Source organism: Eleutherodactylus coqui, chromosome 1 (assembly GCF_035609145.1).
Source record: "Eleutherodactylus coqui strain aEleCoq1 chromosome 1, aEleCoq1.hap1, whole genome shotgun sequence".
In the NCBI taxonomy this organism is placed as follows: Eukaryota; Metazoa; Chordata; class Amphibia; order Anura; family Eleutherodactylidae; genus Eleutherodactylus; species Eleutherodactylus coqui.
Window position 1 is genome coordinate 397,488,669 of NC_089837.1, and position 26,095 is coordinate 397,514,763.

General features: G+C 40.8%; 1 protein-coding gene across 1 annotated transcript in view; it reads left to right on the forward strand.

Annotated features, from left to right (window-relative positions):
- The window catches only part of ERCC5 (ERCC excision repair 5, endonuclease), a 45,044-nt gene extending 19,465 nt beyond the window's left edge, over nucleotides 1-25,579 (forward strand). The window contains exons 10-16 of the mRNA XM_066580067.1: nucleotides 1,378-1,628; nucleotides 3,196-3,315; nucleotides 5,171-5,384; nucleotides 16,890-17,034; nucleotides 18,949-19,149; nucleotides 21,011-21,095; nucleotides 21,955-25,579. Coding sequence (XP_066436164.1) covers nucleotides 1,378-1,628; nucleotides 3,196-3,315; nucleotides 5,171-5,384; nucleotides 16,890-17,034; nucleotides 18,949-19,149; nucleotides 21,011-21,095; nucleotides 21,955-22,497 — 1,559 coding nt within the window. The 3' untranslated portion in view covers nucleotides 22,498-25,579. The remainder of the gene's footprint in view (nucleotides 1-1,377; nucleotides 1,629-3,195; nucleotides 3,316-5,170; nucleotides 5,385-16,889; nucleotides 17,035-18,948; nucleotides 19,150-21,010; nucleotides 21,096-21,954) is intronic.
- The last annotated feature ends 516 nt before the right edge of the window (nucleotides 25,580-26,095 follow it).

Here is a 26,095-nt window from a genome sequence, read left to right on the forward strand (position 1 = left end):
AAAGTAGAAAGCAGGGAGTAACAATGCCAAACCACAAAGTTACTATGTTGCAAAGTAATCAGATATTCATATCAAAGTGATATTAGTAAGTTGCCCATCCGTAGAAATTAGGATAAATGTGCCCAGATACAACTTTTCAAGATAGCTATTATGTGGAAACTCCCGTATCGCTGCTCTATGGCAGCTTCATCAGGGTGTAATGATTGCTAAATTACTTGCCCCAATAATAGTCACACAGATGTATCAGATATCCATTCACAAGTATCGGGCGTCAAATTGGAGGAGCTGGGCTGCGTAATACCTAATCGGAAATGCTCAACTACCTGGAAATAATAAAGCTGAAAACCTATCGTGTTTCCCCGAAGATAAGACCTACTCTGAAAATAAGCCCTACCCTGATTTTTGGCTATTTTTGGGGAGGCTTGAAATATAAGCCTTACTCTGAAAAAAAACCCCTAGCTATTCGGGTCCCTCTCGCTGATCTCCGAAGTTCCGCCATGTGTCCTGCACTCCTCAGCCGTTGACAGATCATCACTTCCTGGTCACAGGGTTCATAAATCCCAATTCCAGGAAGCAATGGCTCTGATTAGTTCAGCGAGCACTGTTCTCAGCCAATCAAATGTAGCACTCGCTGAACCAATGCAACAGTTATGATTGGCTGAGAGCCAATTGGGGACTACTAAAAGGCAAAGAGTAGCCCTCCCATATTAATCCCCAATCTAACAAGAAATTTCATCTCCATTATTAAACATGTGGACCAGACGTAAATAGAATTATCTGATTTCCCAGTATCCTCAGCCAAGACTGCTTTCCATCCTCATTTGGTAATTGACTTTAACCATTCATTGCCAGATGAAGCAACAGTAGATTCCCAGTGTCTCGAAAAAAACAGTCCTGGCAGCTGTTAACAAATTTGGGACAGTGATAGAGAGATGACCAATAGAGCGTAACCCTGGCTACACATCACCTGTGAGTCTGTTATGTAATTTAAAAGTTTGGGGCCAAAATTGACAAAATAAGAGACAGTGTCACCAAATATGAAGCAATGTTTTAGAAGCGCTACTACAACGCTGACTCAGGTCCTACACTAGGGGGTGGAGGAATCCTATGAAGTAACACTGCGCAGGTCAAAAAGATCGCATGGTTATATCAGTACTCAAACAGGCCAAACGGGTCACTGGTAATTCTTTAATGAGCAAGTGAACCTTTTGCCATTCTTCCTCTGCATATTGATTATCAAGTTCTGCCTGAGAAAGGCCAAAGGAGGAGAGATGGAATATGACCACAAAAAAGTCTAAATCGAGCTTAGAGTAGCCTCTATACATACTGTATATCTTCTTTACACTTGTTACTGTAAGGTGTTCTTCTTGTTCCTAGGTAGTTTCATTGAAGTAGAAAGTGATGCAGAAGATAGTAATTCAAAGTTAGTACAAACAGCTGAATCTTCCAAGGAGACTATGAAAATACAAGCCAATGATCTCCCTGAGGCGGCATGCACCTCTACCACACAGTTAGAAAACACTTCCAAAAACGATGCGCCAATAGATGTCCCAACGGCTGCACTACATCAAAAGGAAGAATCGCAAGATGGAGAAGCAAAATCCAATGAATGGCAAGACATAAGTATGGTAATCATATTGACTGACTTGATCATGCCTGATTATAGGCACAGCATGATGCTGTAAAGAGCCTGAATGATGTATTATATGAAAACTGATTCACGCTGGGGGAAATTCATCAAGGGGTTTCCAACAATTTAAAGGGGTTTTCCAGGCAAAAACCACATAATCCTGTCCCAAATCACAACAGATGGTTCTTGGTCATTAATTGTCGTACTCCTCTATATCTTATTCTTCAACACTGCAAAATATTCTCCTGGTTGCAATGTTTGGTACAATTTTTTTTCTTCTTCTTTGCGAAATCTAAACCCCATATCCCATTGGAGTATAGAGACCAATGTTTATTGGGTTTGCCCCATAGTTACTTTGCTAGAGACCTCTAAACACTTCTGATTTAATTATGATCACCCTGTACAGTATCCTCCATTATATACATTATAAAGCTGGCCATAAAGCTTGGATAACTGTCAGCTGAACACTCATTCAGCCAACCTCTGTTCTTTCTGACCCCCTTCCCCTATACCCATGCATGCTAGTCTTGGCTCAGCCTGTGCATGTCCTCAATAGGAGGGGGATGTGAGCTGCAGCCGGACACTTCCGGTGGCTTATCTTGTATGAGAGCAGAAGAACTGGGTGCTTTGAAATCCAACATGCCCAATTCCCTTTTTCCTTTGACATCTACTGTCGGGGAAGAGCAAGGACAAGACATTAGATGGTCAGCCAATCAAATGGTTTTGTTGATATTCGTCTCTGGTGTAGACACCAAAACACTTAAGCCATGGCGAACCTATCACATTTAGAAATGCAGACCCCCTCCATGATAGCTGTTTCTGTATACATACTTGCATAGCGAAGGCTGTGTGTCCGTGACCAGGACTGCCCAGATGACTACTAAGCCCAGAATGAGCGGAGTTCAAATTATCCTGGAGCTTTTCTAACAAAACTATGTATCCATCTACTCCTCTCTTCTTGCTCTATAATATGATACCTGCAGTTTGCACTTCATTTTCAGTTTGACAGGTTTATTTTAAGTTCAGTTTCCTAACCTAGTGTACTGTAGAGACAAATGGAATTTGGTAAATAAGGGGAGTTCATTAGCCTTAAAGGGTTTTAGAACAAAACTCTGTGCCCCAGCTGGACCCAAGGGTATACTCGACTCTCTTGGAGCCCCAGAATGCAGGTGACAGCCCCTGCCAACACCGGCGGTGACTTCTAGGTGTCCCCTGCACTCACTCCTGGTATAATAATCGTTGGCCACAACGATCACATGCTGTATTGACTGACATCACTACTGTGACTACTGATTGGCTGCTGTCCCGGGGGGACCATGGCGGCATCAGTGCTGGCCCAGCAGGAGATTTAATAGCTGATGAATCTGCCTTTTTGTTATTACATATTCTACTAGTTTTTGTTGTTTTTCCAAGTCTTAGCATACTCTTTTCAAACAGTCCTAACATTAAAGGCAGAGTAATTCTTATAAAGAGGTTGATATGCAATGGACTTCTTTAACACCTCTTCATTAACCATTAGAAGCATTATGTTACTGTGCTTTAAAAAATGTTTAATTTTCTTGCAGGAGGAACTTGCGACATTAGAGCACAATCTACTTGTTCAGCAAACCTCACTCCAGGCGCAGAGGCAGCAGCAGGAACGTGTTGCTGCATCTGTGACGGGACAGATGTACCTAGAAAGTCAGGTTGGTACTTCCAGGGATTACCCAAAACTACCGTATCTATGTTTGATGGCATTACTAACTGGTTTGAAGGGTTTTATTTATGTGATTCCTTTAATTGAAAATATTTTTTTTTTGTGTCCAAAAGTTTTATTAGGCTTTTCTAGTAACTAAAAAAATGCTCAACTGCACTGCGACACAGGGTGGAATCTGAGTACATCTTAAGATGACTAAAGATATAAATAACATTGTAGGTATCAATGTGATAAACTAATTTAAATATATTTTGCAATATCCACTAATCAGTGTGAGTATTAAAAGGAGGCGGCATTATTGAGTTGGGCTATAAAATAAATAATGGATTATTCCAAGAGCATTTCAGTTATGATGATCCTCAGGGATCTTGGGTTCTAGATGTTGATGTAGAGTTTCTACAATAAGCAGAGGGGAACCCCTCTGAGTGGAAGGAGGAAAGGTTATCACATCTTAGGAGGACAAATAATGGAATGTTTAGGGTATTTAGAAGAGCTATCTTAGAGATATTCACTAGGATAGGGTTCTCTTAGCCCTTGTTTAAATGGAAGAGTGGTCAAGCATGTATGCTGCTGCTCCATACTCAGTGTATGAGTACCTTTTACAGGAGATGACTGTTGGAAGCATATGAGCCTTCCAACGATCCCAGTTACTGCTCCTATGCCTTACACAGGAGCGATAGTCGTTGAAGTGAATCGCGGCAGAGGGGCCAGGGATCATTTTGGCTGCCCATCTCCATTTTTAAATGTTTGAGTGCTTCCTCCTTATTAAGCGGCTCCTGTTTACACGGCCCAATAGTTGTTTGGTTTTTAGCTCTGCTAAAAACCCAGCAACTTGCAGCAGGTGAGCTCAGTGCAATCAGCGGCCACATGTACACGGAACAATTATAACTTAAATTAGCTTGAAGACTTCGGACGATAATCGCCCATAGTAAGGTACTTTGAAGGACTGACAAAGATAGCAGAGCGCTGTACTTGGCTATCTCAACCAGTCACATGGCATTTAAAAGGAGTGGCAGCGTACATGCTCAGCCACCACTGCATTCAACTGGGGGGCAAGGGACCTGAATTCTCGTGATTGGTTGGGACTACTCCTAAATCTCTTATGAACATAGCGAGCGGATACCTTTATGCATATGAAGATGGTCTTGGATGATGTTTTCCACGGACCCTACGCTAATCTTGACATTTTGGGCTAGGTTGCGAATGGTTACGCGGCGATTTTCCAAAATGGCAGCCTCCACTTGCTGGATGCTGTGTTAATCGATAGCTGAGTGGGGTTGCCCAGGAATTGGAGCCGTTTACATGGACTTCCAACCACATTTGAATTGACAATGCCATTTCTTGACTACATCACACGATGGGGAATCCTCCCCATAAACCTCTCATCCCATCAAACATTTCCCTTGGTGTGCGGCCTTTCAAGTAAAGGAACTTGGTGGCGGCTCTGTATTCCACTGCATCCATTATCAGACCTCGCACCGCTTCATCACCTGTTAAAGAAAGACCGTTATCAGTTCAGAGCTGCAAATTGGCACATAACCTATAGAGACTTATATCATTACACATGTGCAGTTTCAGCATCCTGCGATAAATAGAAGTGGGTCAGGGGATTTAATGAGCGCCCCTTGTATATATGTATGTCTTCAGTAGGTTACAGTATACACATCCTAAATATGTGCCGAAACAATAGACACACTTGCTACACAGTTGTGTACACACATTTGAAGGACAACAGCTGCCATGTACTGTAGGTTTAGAGGGTCAACTTGGTTAGCAATGGATGCAGTTTGCGAATAATTCTAGTTGTACAAAGTAATCTTCTATTATATCTTTTGACTCTCTAGGAACTTTTGCGCCTGTTTGGTATTCCTTACATAGTAGCCCCTATGGAGGCAGAAGCCCAGTGTGCCATTTTAGACCTGACTGACCAAACCTCAGGCACCATCACCGACGACAGTGACATCTGGCTTTTTGGGGCACGACATGTCTACAAGAATTTCTTCTCCCAAAATAAATATGTGGAATATTACCAGTTTTCTGATCTTCAGAATCAGCTGGGTAAGTAATTTATAAGCCTTATGCTAAAAACTAACGTCACATTTCCAAAACAACTTTGTTTTTTGTAGTCTTGGGCACAAAGCTCAACAAAAATTGTGTTGCAATTTATATACAGGTGCAACATATATACAAATTGTCACCTTAAAGGGACAGCGCACTGGCACACTAAATTATATTTAATTAATATTTAATGCTGAGAATCAAAGGCCTGATGTATAGTACAATAATTGTTGCTTTAGAGCTGCATTCACATGCGGCTAATTTGCTGTGGATTTTCGACAGCGCAAAAAATTTGCAGCAAGTCCGTATTAGTATCCAGACCCGCAGCAAATTTCACCCCTTCGTTTAAGAGGTTAACATGGATTCTGATACAGATGTGCTGCTAAAACTCCTCAGCAAATCAGCTGCATGTAAACCTACCCTAAGCACTGGTGAGCGCGACATGGGGCCATGAATCACGGCTCCATATCACGCTCCCCACCGTGTGAATTCCCTGAAGATACCAGGCATTTTCATGTCAAAACAGCCTCACATCATTTCGGGGAAGAAGCAATCCGCCGCCGCCACGGAGGAGGATCACAGAGTTTCTCCCATTGTTTTTGCAATGGGAGACCTTGTGATGTTACCGCTGGCCCCATTGCAAACAATTGCCGCTAAGATGCAGAAAGATAGATCATGCTGTGATTTGTTTCCTGCATCGCATTGCTGTGCCATGCAGGAAAATATCGCTCATGTGTATGCCCCATTCAGAAGAATATGTTTCATGTTTGCGTGTCGCACAACGCACAGATCTCGCGCGAATGTTTTCGCCCGTATGAAGGCAGCCTTAGGGCAAATATATGCAGGCGATTTTTCACTGTCTCACATAGAAATCCCCCTGCACAGTCCGAGTTAATTTGACAGAGCGATTATGTGCCTCTAGAGGCGTTGTGAGAGATTCATTCTGTCTTTCTTTCATTCATTAAACTCTAACTCTTAGCGCTCTAATAAGACCCATGTAGTAAATCACAAAGTAGAAAACACTCCTGTGCTACTAGGGATGCTTGATGAATAAATAAAAGAAAGTATAACTTGCTCCACAGAGGAGATTTGGTTCCCATGAAGTCCCCCCAAGATCGAGGTTTGTAGGTCTAGAACTCTCCACAAGGAGGTAAAGATGGCTTTCACTCGTTTATTCCACAATATGGCATAGTAAATGTAAATGACATAACAATTAAAAAAAGCAAGTATAAAGAAACAAGTAAGGGGGTTAACCCTTTCCAATCCACTGTCTGACCACTGAAGACATTATGATTTAAGGCTGTACAGCTCCGATGTTGAAAGACGTTCGTCTGGGTTCTCTTACTGTATATTGTCAGCCTCTCTGCTGTCAGAGCCTATCCAACGTGTCACCTCATGCAGTACTGGCTTTAGCCAGCATATAGCGCTGTTGTATAATGGCGGAAAAAAAGTAAGCCCCCTAGGAAAACCAGGATACAAATTGGATTGGAAATGGTTAATATAGCCAGGCTTTGCGTTTCAAAGGTTTCGAATAACCTTCTTTTTCAATCCGCTATCCAGTTGATTTCATAGCAATTTATACAGGCTTGTACTTCTAAAAAGACCCATGGAGCAAAGGGTGGTGTTGGGTTTTTTGGCCCGCTGTGGTTACTCGCCATACTGGTATTGAGCTAGTTTATCGAAGCAATGTGTATATAACGCCCAAGGTAGTACTGTCGTCAGCCCAAGGCAGTACTATCTAGTTAGAGGCCCAATTAAGACATTGATCAGTAAATCTATAGAACATGGAAATAGAAATGGTGAAGACCTGCTAAAGACATCATCCTCTTTTCAGGTGTCTATAAGCTTTCATTTGACATCATTGCCACTTTGGAATTGGAAGCCCTTTTTTTTTTCTTTTTTAAGATGTTGGCACGGATTACAGAGGGCTTAGCAAATAGGCCAGGGATATCATTTATCCACAGTTAATGCTTGTTAAGACTAACAGCTGTTGTGTAAAATGGTACTGTTATTGCTAGTGTAAATCCCCATTAATGACATTTGTTATCTACGTATTTATTTTGTCTTCTCTTCCTCATTTAAACTATTGTTTTCTGATACCCGTAGCTAAAGGAAACCCTTTACACATTTGTTAGTGCTCACCTTTTATTTTAATACTTTTTTTTTCAATTCATTTACTTTCATGCAATTTTGAAATTTCTAACCATGTAATGACGGTGGCCAAAAAATCCCAATGGAAAGATTTTTTTTTTTTTTTTTTGCTAGTATTTAAAGGTTTTAATGTATATGGAGTCCAAACCTTTTAAAGTAAAGTTTACTAAACCTAGGGTTGCACAGCTTACCTTATTTTGAAAACTTTGCACTCAAAAACATTCCACCTTCTCGCACTGTATCTTTGGTCTACGAGTACCGTGTTTCCCCGAAAGTAAGACAGGGTCTTACTTTCTTTTTATCCCCAAAAGCCCCACTATGTCTTACTTTCGGGGTATGTCTTATATTGGAAAAAAATCCGATCAGACAAAGGCGGCAGACGCGGTGACGTATGGAGGGGGGGCGGCGCGGAAGTGGGCAGGAGGCGGCGCTCATTTGGATCTGACAAAGGCGGCAGACGCGGTGACGTATGGAGGGGGGCGGCGCGGAAGTGGGCAGGAGGCGGCGCTCATTAAAGGGGTTGTCCCGCGGCAGCAAGTGGGTCTATACACTTCTGTATGGCCATATTAATGCACTTTGTAATGTACATTGTGCATTAATTATGAGCCATACAGAAGTTATAAGAAGTTTTTCACTTACCTGCTCCGTTGCTAGCGTCTTCGTTTCCATGGAGCCGACTAATTTTCGCCGTCTAATGGCCAAATTAGCCGCGCTTGCGCAGTCCGGGTCTTCTTCTTTTATGAATGGGATCGCTCGTGCAGGATGCCGGCTCCGTGTAGCTCCGCCCCGTCACGTGCCGATTCCAGCCAATCAGGAGGCTTGAATCGGCAATGGACCGCACAGAAGCCCTGCGGTCCACCGAGGGTGAAGATCCTGGCGGCCATCTTCAGCAGGTAAGTAAGAAGTCACCGGAGCGCGGGGATTCAGGTAAGCACTCTCCGGTGTTCTTTTTTAACCCCTGCATCGGGGTTGTCTCGCGCCGAACGGGGGGGGGGGGGGGGGGGGGGTTGAAAAAAAAAAAAACCTGTTTCGGCGCGGGACAACCCCTTTAAGATCAGAGGGAGGTGGCAGACGCGGCGACGTATGGAGAGGGGGACGGTGCGGACGTGGGCAGGAGGCGGCGCGCAGCTAGATGAGAGGGAGGCGGCAATACCCCCGTGTTGCCCCGAATATGTCTTACTTTCGGGGTACGGCTTACATTGGCCGACCCCCCTGAAACCCCCGATACGTCTTACAATCGGGGGTGTCTTACTATCAGGGAAACACGGTATGTACAACTCAGGGATGAGACGACATAGACGGTGATCTATTCGTTTTGGAGTAAGTAGCAAGAATATACGGAGGGCCTTCTGTCACATTTATATTCTCACTCACAAATGCTCATCTCTAGATTCATGCAGGAAAAGAACTATTGGATACTTTCTAGGTAGTATAAAACCCCCAACTTTACAAAACTTCCGACTTGTGTTGGCCGCGCAATAGCAGTGTAGGTACAAACATTCACTTCTGGTGGAAATCTCCAGAAGTCCAGACTTTATGGAATATTTTCTCACTTTACAATTCATTTTCCCCAATTAAGACGTCTTACATTTCAGCTTTTGTCCACTATCTTGGCCTCCTGTTCTCTAGCCAAGAAAGGCCTGCTTAGACAATTCTTGGATGCAGCATGACAGACAATAGCTGCACATTGTAAACCATCTGGATCTCCTCCCATGGAAGATCTGGCGGTGATTGAGGCCAACAAACCTTCTTCCACATCTTTCACTGTAGGGTCGTCCTGAATGTTCAGATGGATTAAGTGCTTGGCTGGCCTCCAATCCCATTTAAGATACTTGCTCATGTACAGCCTATCTTGGTCATATACAACCCCCTTCTCCTCTTCCCTTCTTTTTCCTTGTATGCTCTGCCCTTATATCTTAGCTCTCTGTCATTGCATATTCTATTCAGTAGTTACTAAATATAACCAGAATCTCTCACTGACCAAATACGTGACATTCATGTCTTGTTGTAATACTGTCCCTTATTTCAAATACTTGGATTGATCGTTTGGTCTGTTATCTACAAGTTCTTTGCATAATTTTCAAAGCCTGAATAAACACTGACAAATGATAAATGACAAAAAATAAAAATATGCTTCGTTAACGCCTACATTGCATTACACAAAGATAGATCTAGAAAGTCTACGTAATTATATTTGTCAACAATATATGGATCAACCAGTAGTGCAGTCATGGAGCAGATGGGGGTTACACACTGACTGCGGTAGTATGTATGTTTGTGAACTGGTGGGCTTACTTGCCTATGCGTACAGTTTTTATATACATACCTTTTCCCCTTTTTCTCATATATCAGTATTCTGGCTCCTTTTACAAAAGTATATTTGCGCGCACAGTACACGAAGAATAGAACCCATAATTCCAATGGGATCCGCCCTCCCTTTTGCACGCGCATTTCGTGTGCATGGAAAGAAAGAAAAAAAAAAAAACATTTTTCATCAACAAATATTTTATTGGATTTTTAAACATGAAAAGAGAGAACATGTAAATTACATATTTTACCCATTGTGTAGGGTATACAATACACAATTTATAGCCCATAACTTTACTATAGACAATCAAGTAAGTCAACATCAAGTGGTTCACATTCCAATGTATAATGGGGCTTGGGTCTAATGTTGACTGGCTAACTTGTTTGAATCCGAACCTGCACCTGTCCAAGAGGGAGATATCTTTGCTTGGTATGCGTATATTGGGTTGTGTTGGTCCCATCAATAACAGTGGACTACAAAAAAAACTATTTTTCTGTTATAAGAACAAAACACACTGATTCTGGAAGATAATTCTTCCCTGAATCCAGATCTCATTTCAGAATTTCTGTATCAGCCTCAGTTTTCACGTGATAATGGTATTTGTAAATGCTTGCATCGGCATATTTAGCTATTATATGTATCTGGCAAAATGATGCGCTTCTGCTACAAGAGTTCCAAAAAACTGTGTCAGTTCACAAAGAAATCAAAGATATAAGCAACATAAGAGTAAAGAAAAGAGAAGAAACATACCTAAAAAGATTTCCTTCCTGATTTTCTGTGGTACTTTGCCTCAGGAACGTCTCTCCGTAGGGTCCAGCAGTAGTCGGACAACATTGAGGCATTCCATTTGCCTTGATAACGCTTTTCCATTTGAGAAATGTCCTGGTGGAACTGTTCTCCATGTTCATCACTGTTGGCAACTGACGCAACAGAACATGTTTGTACATGTTCGGGCATGACTCATGGGCAATCTTGCCAAACTGCCCTTATTTCCTGGTGCTGGCTTTCTAAACTAAGGGTTCTGTATTGTAATGATTTCATTTTCGAATTCTGCACTCATAACTTAGCTAAGAACACCATTCACATTCGTTGTTACAAAAGTGCTGTTTACCAGGGTTCTCTTTGTGCAGATCGGGGGCTAGCATGGGCAAAGCGTAACGTGACAATACTATTGAAAAGAGTAAAGAAAAAGAAGTAATACAGAACCTAACAATGACTATAAAAAAAAGACATTTTTGTGCGCATTGGCACACTAACGGTCCCTATAGAAGTCCATGGGAGGTGCGCAAATGCATCCTCAATACTCCTGCAATTCCGTTTAAAAAAAAAAACAAACCATCAGGGTCTCATTAGGCTGAATAGTCTTTTAAATTGGGGCGTGGTAAAGGCCGTGCGCAAAATTACATTAAAATGTGCCGATTCACACACAAATCTACCTCGTACACAGCGCAAACACGTTATGCGCCTATGCTCGTGTGAAGCCTCCTTTATACTAATCTTTTATAACCCACTACAAGTATGCTCCTATTTTCTTTGTAATATGGTGATATCCTGCTAGGTGATGTGTGTCATTGTATTTTTTTAAACTATGATCTATTTTGGAAATGTATAAATTTTAAACCTTTTTAAAAATATGTAAGACAACACTGATTGGCCGCAGCCTTCACATGTTGTTGACATGCAATCACAACTGCAGTCCTGAAAGTGAAGACTGGCAGGGAGCAGCAAAGAGGCGACGCTGGAGCAACTGGGGCTTCAATAGACCAGCAGCGCACATTTTATTTTATACCATCCCCTCCCTTTACCTCAGTTTAGTTTAATCTCGCACAACCCTTTATTCCAAATAGCCTTTTACCCAATAATGGGATTATTTGATGTACCGCTAGCTATAGTGTCTATGACTATAGACATTATGTATTTAATGAACGGAGCTGATATTTTGCTTGGATCATGTTAATCCATATTTAACACTTACTGTATTTGTACTTTTTTCAGTGTTGTCTTAAATTTGTCCATGCGGCATTACATACTCTGTTTTCTGCTGAACAAATATTTGTATTTCTAGCCAAACATCTTAAAATGATTTTTCTGCATAATTTATTAAGCATGATGAATTTGGCCATTGTAAAATACTCTGCGTTCAGCATTGTTTCTAACTACATAATTCATTAAACAGTAGATGCCGTATTACATTGGGTTGGACACATCTGTAGACAGGGAAATCTACTTTTGGCTTCATTCTTGTTAAAGACTTCCATGATATACCTTTTTTAATGGTTGGCGCAAGAACATGTAGTGTTATATGTTACACATATACAGTTCGGCCACATGTACTTGGATATGTCGTCAACTGAAGAGACCTCTGTAACTATCAACAAAGAAGAGGACCCCAGAGAGACGGGGCTCCAAAAGGTTCTATCAAACATGCCTGCAAGACAAAGACTGGAGCAGAGGCTACAAAAAGTATTGAGGTTCTCAAACAGGATATCAAAGAAAAGAAACCCCATAAATATCGAAGAGCTCTTGGTGATTTCGAGACGGGTTGGATTTATAACAGCAAAAACACTGATATTACCTGGGTAGCTTGGCAAACAGACTCATCCGAATCTGATAACCGAAGTGGATGAAAATTCCCCTGTACGTTTTAGCCAGAAGAGAAATCTATACCTGGAAATGTAGGAGACCATACTCCACAAAAACTTCCCTCACTCAATTTGCTTCTCCAAAGCTAGTAATAATGGAATGTGGAATGTAGCAAATGCATGCTCATTTTTTTTTCTCTCCAATCCTTCTGGACAGTCCTCACTTTCCACTCCATCGGCATTAGTAAAGGTGACCCACCCCACCACACCTAGGAAACACACCTGTAACAAATACACCCATGTATATGAATGTGGGCACCAGCATTATCAATGCTGGAATTTCTGCTACTAGTATATACCTGCTCCAACAGTTGTAAATACTAAACTTACACTAAAAGCGCGCATATATATATATATATATATATATATATATATATATATATATATATATATATATATATATATATATATATATATACATATATAATTTTTTTAGCCAGAGCGGAATACCACTTCGCGCCTGATAGAAGATCCCTCTAAACTAGAAGTGAACACTGGTAACCTTATAGTCTAGGGATTAAATGCAAATTATAAACCTAGTGTTTATAACCTTAACAGATGCCCAAATATCCCTTCCCAAGAGAGGTCTGTCAGCCACACCAACACCATAATTCAGTCACTTTGACCTGACGAAGGATGCTCATTTACTTGCCAGAAAATTGGCTTTGCATAAATATCATATCTCTAAATCAATGCATGCAGCGAGACCAACTATTTCTGATATGGAAGTATTTTGTAGGTTCTTCTAGAAGGAACAGAGTATGGTGCTATTAAAGATCCATTTACCACACTAAAACCAAGATGAACCACAACCCCCACACTTTCCCAGTATAAGAACAATTACAAGAATGGCATGTAATGATATAGCTAAAATTAAAACAAATGCAAAATATGTGCACTCTAATGTAACATCCAATGAAAAGCAAGTCCTTAAACAGCTACAGGATAACCACAAGATCATCATTAAAATCTCAGATAGGGGTAGCAATAGAGTAATTATGGATGGTTTGGACTATAAAATTATGACCAGACATCTTTTGGACGATGGAAATGCATATGAGGTTTGACTCCTAACCCAACTGCACAATACCTGGATGAGTTACATTTCAGATTACAGGAAGCGGTTAATAATCTAGTCCTATCATCAGGGGATTGATATATCCAAACATCTCAGTTGCGTGAGAACAAATAGCGACAACTCCAGTAGCAAGACATGTTAATGGTTACCATGGTGGTAACAGCAATTGCCAGAGATTATGCCAATTAAAATTGGGTCAATGTATAGGCAACCTGGATAGGTGCTATTTACAGGAGGAGGCTAGACTTCAAAGTATATAGAACATAAACTTCATTTGTATGAGTCTGAATGGCCTTAACGAAGGCTGTTCATATTCAGCCTTCCTAAAATTACATACTTTTTAGGGCAAAAAGTAATAATATACATCTATATACCCTTTTAATAGTCACAATGAACAAAAGGATATATATAACTACTGGTAGAATCCACTGATCAACCCCATATACTCATAGGGACATATGATTGATTTATATCACCGAAGTTTGGAGCATCTACTGTTACCATGCGGCGGTTGCTGGTCCTCCCAGGGCGGCGGTGTGTGGGGTCCCGCACTCGGGTTGGGTCCCCCCGGCTTGTTGTCTGGTTGCCGGGGGTGTGGGTGCCTGCCCAGCGTGGTGCTGGTGGCGCACGCACACCTGTGAGTGCAGCTGCCATGCACGAGCTCCCTTTTATTATGATATGTTGGGAGTGAGCTGTCTCCCTCTCTCCACCCCTGGGTGGAGGCTTTTGTTTAAAGGTCTGGCAGGGACTTTCAGTCACTGCCAGTTATTGGTTTCCATCAGTGTGCTAGCTAGTCTGCCTCTGTAGGTCTCCTGCCTCTATCAGCTTGTCTGCTATTGTTGCTACCATCTGCCAGGTTTTTCCATCTGCCTCGGTTCTGCTTAGTATGGTTCTTGTTGGTTAATTACATCTGCCTTTTCTGTTGGTATCCTACCCTTTCCATCCAGGTACGCCAGTGTCCCTTTTCGGTCCCTAGTGAGAGTAGGGACCGCCGCCCAGTTACACCGCCTGGGGTTAGCCAGGAGTGGAAGCAAGTAGGCAGGAACAGGGGTTGTGGGTGAAATCCAGGGCAACCCGGGCTGGTGTATCAAGGGTAGTATACCGTAACATCTACACTATAAACTATAGGAACTAGATGTCATGGTGTAACAGCCTTTAGTATGCAAGTACACCAAATTTGGGTTATGCAATATATATGATGCAACTTTACAGTGAGTATGGTTCTTTTCAACACCCCCAACCTTTATTGGGTTGAATATATGTACCTGGTTTATATAATACCACTTCTTGCAGAGGCTGGACAGACATCTGTCTGGGATGATTTAGTGAATCCTGCACTGAGCAGGGTGTTGAACCTGATGACCCTGGAGGCCCTTCCAACCCTACCATTTGGATGATCTATGATTCTATGAGTTGTAGTACATACTAGATGGGTGACTCTTGTGCTGCAGATTAGAGCCGTGCTCTTATACGTCCAGTTTGGGATACTAGTATCATACTGACCATAGGTATGAATACATTACAGAATTATCCGTATTATATGGAACTTGTTGGACACGAACTCCCAGCATTCTTGGGCTTTTAAACCACATGTATCCCTGGTAAGTCTTTGTTGTAAATACGATAAAATGAACTATATTTTATGGTAGGGTAGACAAATCTTTGGGCATTTGTTGCCTTGCAAGCAAGTTTAATATAACATCCGTGTCTATAGCTTTACCTTCTCCTTTGGTCTTCCCTCTGTATTTGTACATTATACATAGATGATTCAACTCCGAGCCCCTCGTATGATAGCATTATATACTGAGGGTGACAGTAAGAAAGAAAACAAAATTTAAAAATGTCACCATTGGGTCACTATTTTACAGGTTAAATGTAGAACTGATCGACATAAAAAAAAATTGTGCGTCTCCTAACACACAAACCGCACGCGATTTTCTTGCCCATGTGAAGGCAGCCTAAGTGTCATTATTCTAAACTGGAAACATATATTGTAGGAGATACAAAAAAACTGTTCTGCAAACTTAAAAAAACAGGAGTACCGTCCACAGAGATTCATTAGCACATAAAAATCATAACTACTGGGTCAAACCGCCTCACCATATCACTTCATGTTCAGATTGGGTGGGCGTCCACAAATGAGCACCTACAAAAAGCCCGCTTATCCTCATGGGTAAGCTGTCTGGCATGGCATAAAACATGTTACACTTGCACTCAGAAGGACAAGGCTGTGCTTGGCAGATGACAAGTTCACATGCACCTTTTGAAGACCACTGTTTTAGCTTATAGAATAATTACCTAGAGAATTGGGAAAAAAATACATTGTATTACTTATCTTTCACTGCCTGCACTATAGTCCATGCCTAATTTTTTATCCTGCTATTGGAATCGGTTCAGAAGCTCGTTGGCAGACAACCGTTTAGCTGACTTCTTGTGTTAGTCGGGTGGATTTTCCTAAATTCAATTACTACACAGTGGCGAGTCTAAAAACTGCACTTTTTTTCTAGAGTGCAAATATCTAGAGAAAGCTACATGAAGCTATTGAACCAGCAGGGAATGCTGAGATTCTAGTTCTAAAGCTTACTAAATTGTCAGTGCCTCCTTTCGGCTACAACACTGATAACTGAAAAGACTCATTCTGCCTGCAGCTACTTCTCCCATACACATGAATGCTCGGTGCAGCCAAGTGTTCATGTGTTTTTAATGGGCAGTGTCTTATCTACAGGGGGAACAAAAGAGTTGGGCATTGAGTTCAAAGTGCCTAGTCCCCTTTTATTCTGACGTCACCTGACGCAAGTGATGGTTGTCAAGCCCTGCGAAATCGGTGGTTCTGGATGACTTTTCCACAATGTGTATGTCTACCTTACTAGAGCTGCCTCAATGAACAGACCTTTTGGAGCGGTGGCATCTTGTGACAGGGTCAGCCTTAGCCAGTACTACTAATTCAAATGTATGTCCACGTGCTTTTGGCCATATAGTATAACTTTTGATGCTTATAGTTATCATGGGCTTTTATTACATGTGTTTCAGCCCAACCATTTAATATCACAAAACATATATTTTGGGCATAGCTTATTTTGTTATTTATACAATTTGTATATTTTCTACATTTTGTATATTCCGTATATCCTTACATTACCACTGTCACATCAGAGAACATATTTTCTCCTGTACAGTTACGAAGAAGCAAATGAAAGTGAATATTACAAAGAATTGGGACACAAAATAGTACACTTGTTTTAAATCTTATATTTTACCGATGTGAAAATTTAGTTTTTTAAAAATTTTTTTTATTTTTAATTAACCCTAATTGTATCATTCCGCAGGCTTGGATCGTTCTAAACTTATTAATTTGGCATACTTGATGGGGAGTGATTATACTGATGGAGTACCCTCTGTTGGCTATGTATCTGCTATGGAGATCCTGAATGAATTTTCCGGGCATGGCCTAGAACCTCTGATGAGGTTTAAGTAAGTAGTTTATTCCTTTTCTATTTTTATTGAATATAGATGTGAGTGTGTGAATATACTTTTAACCTGAATTTAGTTTGTACCGCTTCATTAGTGGACACATAAATCGCTTCATCACTTGATCAGCTAATGTATTGTTTTATCATTTTTTAAATCTGAAAATCTATGCTTCTGCAGAATTGTCATTGCATGACGGTACTACCTATTCACTGGTACTACAGGAAAGGGTCAGATGAAAAATTTCTTTTAACTGCAAAGTTGCCTTTTCAGGTTAACCTGGTTCAGCTTCAAAGATGCTACTCTTATTTTCACCGACGACCTTCCTTTTCTTTAGCTGTAACTAGCTAAGGCTAAGCTCTCTGCTTTGCTAATAGATGGGGATCCAGATCAGAGGAACACCTCTCATTAGCTTCCATTCATCCAGCGTACTCTCCCAACAGGGTGACAGCTGCCAGTGTTCTCTCTAAGCTGTCAGAGCTACTGAGCAGAGTCTTCAGAGAGCTAGACAATGTATCAGCCAAGGTGGGCTATCTGAAAACCTAACATAAGAACATTGGTAGATCTATCAGAAAGTCCATCTAAGTTGTGGGTGTCGACATGCAGTGACACTAATTATTTTTTGAATATATAAATACGTTTTTGGGTTTTTTTTGGTTTTTTAAATGGAGCGTGCCCCCTTGTTACAGTCACTATGCCTAGAGGAAAGAAGGTTTTTACACCAACATAGAAGGGGTTTCTTTGTTGTAAGAGCAGTGAGACTATGGAACGGGCAGAGAGGAAAGAAGGTTTCTACATCAGCATAGAATGGGGCTCTTTGCTGTAAGAGCAGTGAAACTATGGAACTCTCTGCCTGAGGATGGTGATATCAAATTTGATAAGCGTGTAAGAGTGGCCTTGTCGCCTTACTTAAGCGAAGCAATATTTTCTGTTATAGTCGCTGATTACGTCAGAAGGGTTGTTGATTCGGGGATTATTCTGATTGCCAGATTAGAGTTGAGAAGGAATTTTTTTTTCCTTTTTTAAATGAGAAAAATTGTCTTCTACCTCATTTGGTTTTTTTTTTACCCTCCTCTGGAACAACATTGGGGATAGTAGGGGGTTAGTAGGCTGAACTATGTTAGTAAAAAAAAATAACAAAATGTATAACTATAATACAGCTGCAATTGTACTGACCTGCAGATCAATGGTCACATGTCACTTGTACTGTACAATGAACACCTGAAAACAAACCCCAAAAAGCTGTGTAGTAATTGTATTTTTTCCCTCATTCTACTTCAATTTTATTAACACTGTACCAATAGTAATCTGCTTTTTGTAGCCCCCACAGTCATAGTGTCCCCCAATGAAGTTTACAAGGAGGATTTTTTTTTGTTACACACCTATAAAATCATTTTCTTGCTGGGTTCCTTGGGAACAGGAAATATCTTGTATACAGCTACTGCCAGCGGAGAGCATTAAGCACAAAGGTGTTAGCTCCATCTACCAGCTTTGCCCTTCCTCTAGGCAGTGAGCTAATCCATTTGTACACAGCCAACAGAGAATGTGAGCATTTAAACTATAAAAAAAAGCACCCAAAAGATCAGTAGATGCTCAAAAATTGGAAAAAAAATTACTTGGTAGGAGTTCAGCGAGAAAAGAATTTTACAGGTAAGCAGCAAAAAAATCCTCATTATAAAGCTGTGTGACAAAAGGCATGTTACAAGAAATGCTTGGTTGTTAAAGGGGCTGTCCAACTGCATTGGTGGCAGTGAGTGCAGCAGCACATTAAAATAAAAAAAAATAAATTTACAGTGTCGGGATTTCTAGATTTGTAGAATCTAGATTATGTAACGGGACTTCTTTCAAAGTTTTTTTTAATTACCTTCAGTCTTAAAGGTGTTACAATAGGATGACCTGAAATACATTTCTTTGCAGGGAATGGTGGACAGAAGCTCAAAAGAATAAGAAAATCAGAGCTAATCCTCACGATACCAAAGTAAAGAAGAAATTACGAAATCTGGAGCTTCATCCTGCATTTCCTAACCCAGCAGTAGCTGATGCATATTTAAAGCCTGTAGTAGATGATTCCGAAGGAGCTTTTGCCTGGGGGCGGCCCGACCTAGATGAAATCCGAGAATATCCTTTATATATTTACATTTTCTAATAGAATAATATAGAATGAGATGCTTTTTAAGATACTCTAAGTATTTTATATAACCGCTTATTTGTTCTTGGAAATAAAGTTCTTAGGGGTTCCATTTATGTTTACCTATTAAGCTATGCCAATAGCAGGGCTTAATAGAATGCCTGTCAAAATACAATATACTGCATGGCTGCTAGTTCAATTCCCCTCTGGGGAATTTAAAAGTTAACAAGAAACCCTTTTCATCAAAAAACATATTTGGTGTCACAGTGTCTGTAAAAGTCTGACCTGTTAAAATAAGGCATTACTTATCCCACACGGTAAACACTGTAAGAAAAAAAAAAAGTACACCGCATTGGAATTGAGCTTTTTTGGTCATTTTATCGTCAAGAAAAAAGTCTAAAAAAAGTAAATGTATGTCAAATATATCCTGGAATAGTATCAATAGAAACTACAAGCAGTAGTGCAAAAAATAGGCCCTCATGCAGCCCTGCTGATGGAAAAAAAATGTTATGGATCTTGGAATGCTGCGACACAAAATGACTTTTCCACAATTAAAACGGAATAAATTTAGAATTGTCATAGTAACCCATAGAATAAAGTCAACATATTGTTTATACCGCTCAAACAATGAACAGCTTGAAAATGCATCTTAAAAGACAATTGATAAACAAATGAACAAGTTATTTATTCCATTATGTGTCCTCCAAAGTGGGTTCCAATGAAAACTGTAACTTGTCCCGCAAAAACACAAGGTCTCATACAGCTGCATTGAAGGGGGAGGAAAAGTTATGACCACTGGGGCACAAAAATGGAAAAAAATGTTTGCTGACATGTTAAAGGGATCATCCAATGTCTGAACACAAAACTTAAAAAAAGGTTGTAGGGTTAATACACACAGAGCAACAAAGCAATAATACTCTAGAATATTCCAAACATCCAACTAATTAAAAAATACTTCTTTTGACCCTGTTGCTTCTTATGTTCTCCTCAGCACAGGTGGGTTTGTCTTCAGAAGCAGCCCATGTGGGTAGAAGACTACAGTTCATACCCTGCATTGCTGACATCTATTCCAAGCTGCTCTTCTCCGCCTTCTCCTCGTCCTGTATTATCCTGGCTATAGAAGAGGAAGTGTCCACCCTCTTGGCATTTTATGTTGTTGCTCCCTCACTGCTGAACCTCTTGCGTTAGTACCCATTTACCACTCCTCCATCCTCTGCTGTTCCCCCTCCTATGCACTGGAAAGGAGCGTGCTCGACCAGCAAGCTGAAACTGAGCTTCGGGTAGTAACCCTAGGCAGCAAGTATATTAAGCTGGACCACTAAATTCTCTGAACTACTGTATATCATTACAGAAGCCAAGTCCCCCAGTGTAGGGATGGTGTAAAACAGCTGTTACTCACCCTCTTACATTGCCTTCTGTCTAGCTCCACCAACCCTCTGCTTAGGTCCCCGGTGATAGAGGAAGCGATGATGTCACATTCATCCGTCACAAGAACACTGTAGCCTATTGCTGGCCTCCATGGTCACTTGTGCATGAACCGCACGTGCTCGCTGAGTCCAGTGATTGACTGCAGCGATTATGAGAGCAACGAATATTATCTCATTGCATTCTATATCAGTGGGGAGGCGGGGGGGGGGGGGGGCAGGTTGGCAGCGCTGGACTAGAGGCACAGTGAAAGTATGAGTAACAGTTATTAGTTATTTTATCTCTTTAAGGATTCTCTATCATAGGGCTTTTTTTTTTTTTATGTCCAGAAAACATCTTTAACGTTTCACAAAATCCCTGGTCAAATAAATACAGCATTAATTGCAACTTTTCTTAAAGTTTACGAATTTTCTTAACTCCACACACATTCTGTGAGAGCCGCTTTGGCTGGTATCGATCCAAGACTGATGACATCTTGCTGCCAGTGCTGAAGCAGTTGAATACACAGCGGGTAAATATTTTACTCCTCGTTTTCCTTTATTACAAATCTATACATTTTACACATTTGTTTTTAATTTCCTAGGAACAGTGCCACTTCTGTTCATATCTTCTGTTAGCTATATCTGGTATTCAATTCAAGTGAATGAGACTGAACTGCAATACCATTCACAACCAGCGGACAAGTGTGGCACTGTTTCTGGAAAAAGACCTTTTTTTTCTAATCTTGGACATCCCCTTTAAATTATATACGGTACGTTCCAGGGTTGTTAATTTAACATCAGTTATTGTGTCAGATGAAAATAATGTTTAGTAAGATACAAACTGAATATTTTAGGTATATAGATTTTTATACTGCAGGACATACATAGTTTAAAACTGGTTAATCGAATATGCCTTTTTGATTAGACCTACTGTTGCATATGTACTGTAGTTCAGGATCTGATACTAGCATACTACAATGATCTGGTATCTATACTACCATGGCTAGCTTCCATTTTTAGGTGGTAATCGATAACAATTTAATTTATGATGAATCTATTGAATACCCAAGCAAAATTTTGAAGTTGTTACATGGCTAAACCAAAAATGCATCGTAATTTGCTACCAAGGTACTGTTAAAATTGCAGTACTTGCTTATAGGGAAATCAATACAATTTCGGGATCTGAATTATTAAATTCTGTTCTGACATTTAGCTTCACGATAATCGCGTTACAAGTGCTCAATTATGGCCATTGTAACATTATACCCTGACTTATGACTAATACCTCGTTACACACTGGTAGAAACAGTAGTCTGTAACTTTCCATATAGACTTACTTGACCTCACCTGATATATTGAAGTATATTCTTATGGTTTTGCTGTTTACAGACCCAGCTCCGGATTGATTCCTTCTTTCGAATGGAAAAACATGAGGCTCATGGTGTGAAGAGTCAGCGAGTGCGCAGAGCGGTGACTTGCATGAAAAGAAAGGAAAAAGAAAGTGATGCTCTAGAAATAGAAGAGTCCACAGTGCTGATGGAAAAAGAGTGTGCACTTGGGGAAAAGAAAAATACAAAGCCTAGAAGAAAGGGGAAGAAGAAAAATGAGACAAATGTGGATAGTCCCCTGTCTAAAAATGTGGAAGGTGGCTTTCTTGGGTCGGAATCCAAACCTTTGTCTCCTCGGAATGACAGATCATTTGGTGATGACTTGGACAGGGAAGCACAAAAACTGAACAGTTGTACAAGCACATACGAGGGAACAAAACCAGGAAAATCTAGCAGTAGTGTTGGCTCAGATGTAAAGACTGCAACAATAGAAACAAGCAGTTCAAGTGACGATGAAGACAAGGTAGTGCTGGTAGCGGCCAAGCCGGTGTTTCAGAGCAACAAAAGAAAACCAAGAACTCTGAGGGGAAAAAGAAATAAATAGCTGTCCCATATACTATATATAAACCAAATGTTTCTTACTGTTTTCTATATCAAGTTCTGGAAACTCAATTTTGTATAATTATGAATTTTGAAGTTTGAGTGCCATTTATATTTAACTAATTGCAAACAAAAAAAAAGGAAAAAGAGCATTGGAGGCAGAATTGCTAATGAAATAATAGGGAAAAACTTTGTGCTGTGAGGCGCAAGACTCTTAAAGGGGTTCTAGCACTTCTTGCTATTATTGACCTATGTTCAGGATTGACATGCAACCTTTCCCATTAATATGATAATTTATGCAGCACAGTCCCCAGATCGTAGTGTCCTTTTCGGATCATTGCTGAAAGATAGATTGCTTCTGGCCTCTCGATCACATGTTCCTTCCGGCTTACCATTACTTCTGGTATCTGGAACGTACAGCGGCTGAACAGCCACGCATATTGCACACTGTCATAAATGATGGTGGTTACATACATGTGGACTGTCTATATGGTTCCTTTTTGAATGGGCTTAAGAAAAATAATTATCTTGTTCCCCTACGAAACTTGTATGCTTCATATCATGATCATCAATAAATGGGCTGTTTTGAAGTTTTCTACGTAGCTGGCTTGGAGGATCCTTATTTGGTTATTGGCAAGTTGTCCTGGAAAAATGGGGTAGATGACTTTGCATCCACTATTTCCCTAGAAGACTAAGTTCCACTCTTAATTTATCTTTTTTTTCTGTCTATTCATTACTGCTACTTCAACAGCAGATCAGTAAGGGTCTGACATTGAAGACCCCCCATCGATTGGCTATTGTCCCATGCCAGTATTTGCATAATTCTGCAGAAAGACAGATTGGTACACCTATATGCACATGGTATGCAAACGGAGTCCCATTAAAGTGAATGGTACTCAGACTGCAATACCAGCTGGGACAACTGCATAATATACGGAGCTGTCTGTTTCTACAGAAAGACTTCTCCATATGCACAAATTCTGGCCCAGACCAATGCCAATCTGCTAATGATGCCTGAGGTGCAGGGAGTTCGGTGGCTCGGTGTTTTTTAAATCTGATCAAGGAGAGCATCTGGGTAAAGTTTGCATTTTCTCCTCCTGTTCGTGTGGGTTTTTCTGGGTTCTCATATTTTCTTCCATACTCCAGAAACATGAATTTAGACTGTGAGACCCAATGGGAACAGAACCCAATATCAACTGATGTACAGTGCTGTGGAATATGCATGTGCTATATAAATCAGTAAAATAAAAAACAAAGCTAGAATTGGAAGAACCCCTTTAAGTACCTTGACATAGAAACTGTGTTAGGGCTGCTGCTGGGGGGGGGGGGCTTTCCCGGTGTCTGGTGCTGGTCTCAGAACATCAAAAGTGCACAAAGTGGAAGGATGACTTTTTTTTTTTTATTGGTGCTGCCCAAAGAAATCCGGTGAAGATCATAGTTCAAAGGAAATTAATTTACACTCCTTGTCAAAATAAATTCCTCCCCTAGAAGGAGTTGTCCAAATGGAATGAAACTTTGTGTGTGATTGTACATTTTGCTCTGATACTGTAAGTGATTACAGTATCAGAGCAAAAGGATAATTTATTGCAGACAACTGAACACTTGAAGGGAGACTCTAGTACCCTGTTGGGCCGCCTCTAGCTTGGATGTAAGATGTGATACAGGCAGGCATGGAGGCATACAGGTTCTGTATGATATCCTGCAGCATATCGCTCTATATTTGCTCTAACTGAGCCTCTAGATCATGCAAACTTCTAGGATTTTGAAGTTGGTGTTGCAGACATGTTCCATTGGCAATAAATCTGGTGACTGGTCAGGTCACAGAAGTGTGACAATGTTGTGGAGGTATTCCTATGACACCCTTGCTGTGTGCGCCCGAGCATTATCCTGCTGGAAGATGCCTCTTGGACGCCTTGCCTTGAGAGGCAATACATGTGGCTGCAGGATGTCCTGAACATATCGCTGAGATGTCATTGTATCTCGTACCACTACTAGGGGTGATGAACTAACATGAACATGGTTGTCAGCAGTACTCATACTAAACATGGATACGTGGCTGAAGACAACCCTGTTCCAGCCTGTAGCAGCATAGTTTTATCATTCATGACACCACTGCAAATGGAAGCAAAGGTGGGTGTCCAAGGCTGTGCATGTAATGGGTGCCATCAGATGTCCTTTAGCCAAGTGCCTGGAAATGCCACATGTCTCTGAATGGCGGACAATCAAACTGTTAGAGCTGCTTGTGCTTGTCAGACGATCCTCTCTACTGGTGGTCTGTCAAGGGAGTCATGAGTGTGCTTGTCTTGTGTGCGCTCATGCATCCACTGGTCACAACAGTCTGCTCAGACTCAGAATGGCCCAGGGGGGAGCAATTTGCCGATACAAATGCGCCCCCTCTCAAATTTTTAGCTGTGTGAAATCTCTTTGAGTGTAGAGATGTCTAGTGGTCAGCAAGGTCTACACAAGTGTTAAAAGAGGTTCACTACACACAAGGAGCCTCTGAGAACCAAGGGTGGACCACTTTTAGGGTCCCAGGTGCCAAGACCATTCATCTAATCCCATCACAACTCTAATCATTTGCATATCTGCCTGAGATGTGACTGCATGCAGAGTTTTGCTGTAAAATGAGAACTTCTTCTAGGGGAACGTTTTTTGTTTGTTTGTTTTTTAAATAAGTGTACTTGTGTTCATATGAACTATGCATCTTGGACCTGTGGCAAGATATTTTACAGCTTTTGAACTTGAATAGGGACCTGGTCCAGGTCCAAAATATTATTGTTCATGTGAACATAAATTAAATAATCCCTTCTGAACTGAGCAATCCTTTGGGCAGTGTTGCAGAAAGGTCCATGCATCCTTTCCCCCCTTTTTTTAAATACATTTTATACTGTTTGTATCCAAACATCCTGTATTTTTTTCTATAATATGCTTAGCAATTTTATTGGCTTTGTGACCTTATTTATTAATTGATCTGTATTTGTTACCATGTGCTTCCTTAAAATGTAGTATCAATGCTCTGAGGAAAAGTAACCATTTACACCATTTTTGACAAAAATAAAACGTACACAGTAAAGGCATTAATCTGACTGGAATCCGAAACGCTATCTTTTCTCCTTAGGGAGAGCACATATATGGTGAGTGAAGAGACTTAAAGGCCATTTATGCTATTCTGGGTAATATGCAAATAAGGGAGATGGAATAATACCTCCATAGTGCCACGTATTGGAAGGCAGCATTCCTTCAAGCCAAAGTCAGACTCTTTATACAAGCCTTGTAACAATGGCTGCAAATTAAAAGCAAAGCCAGACTCCATGTATAGACAGCTGTTTCGGGGTATTTGCCATTCATCAGTGTACAGTAGGAGTCTGGCTTTGTTAGTGAGAGGCCTGGGACGGGGTTAGAAATGCTATCTCTTCACCTTACAATTTATCACCGTACCTGGAGAGCAGAGAAGGCAGCAGGTGCGCCTCTAAATAAATGTCAGATGTCATGACCCCTGTAAAACACCTCTTACTTTCCATCTGTGCCAATATCTGATATAGGTTTCAGTTTGGGTATATTCATGATGCTTAAAAAGCCATTCCATGCAGCTGAGTTACATT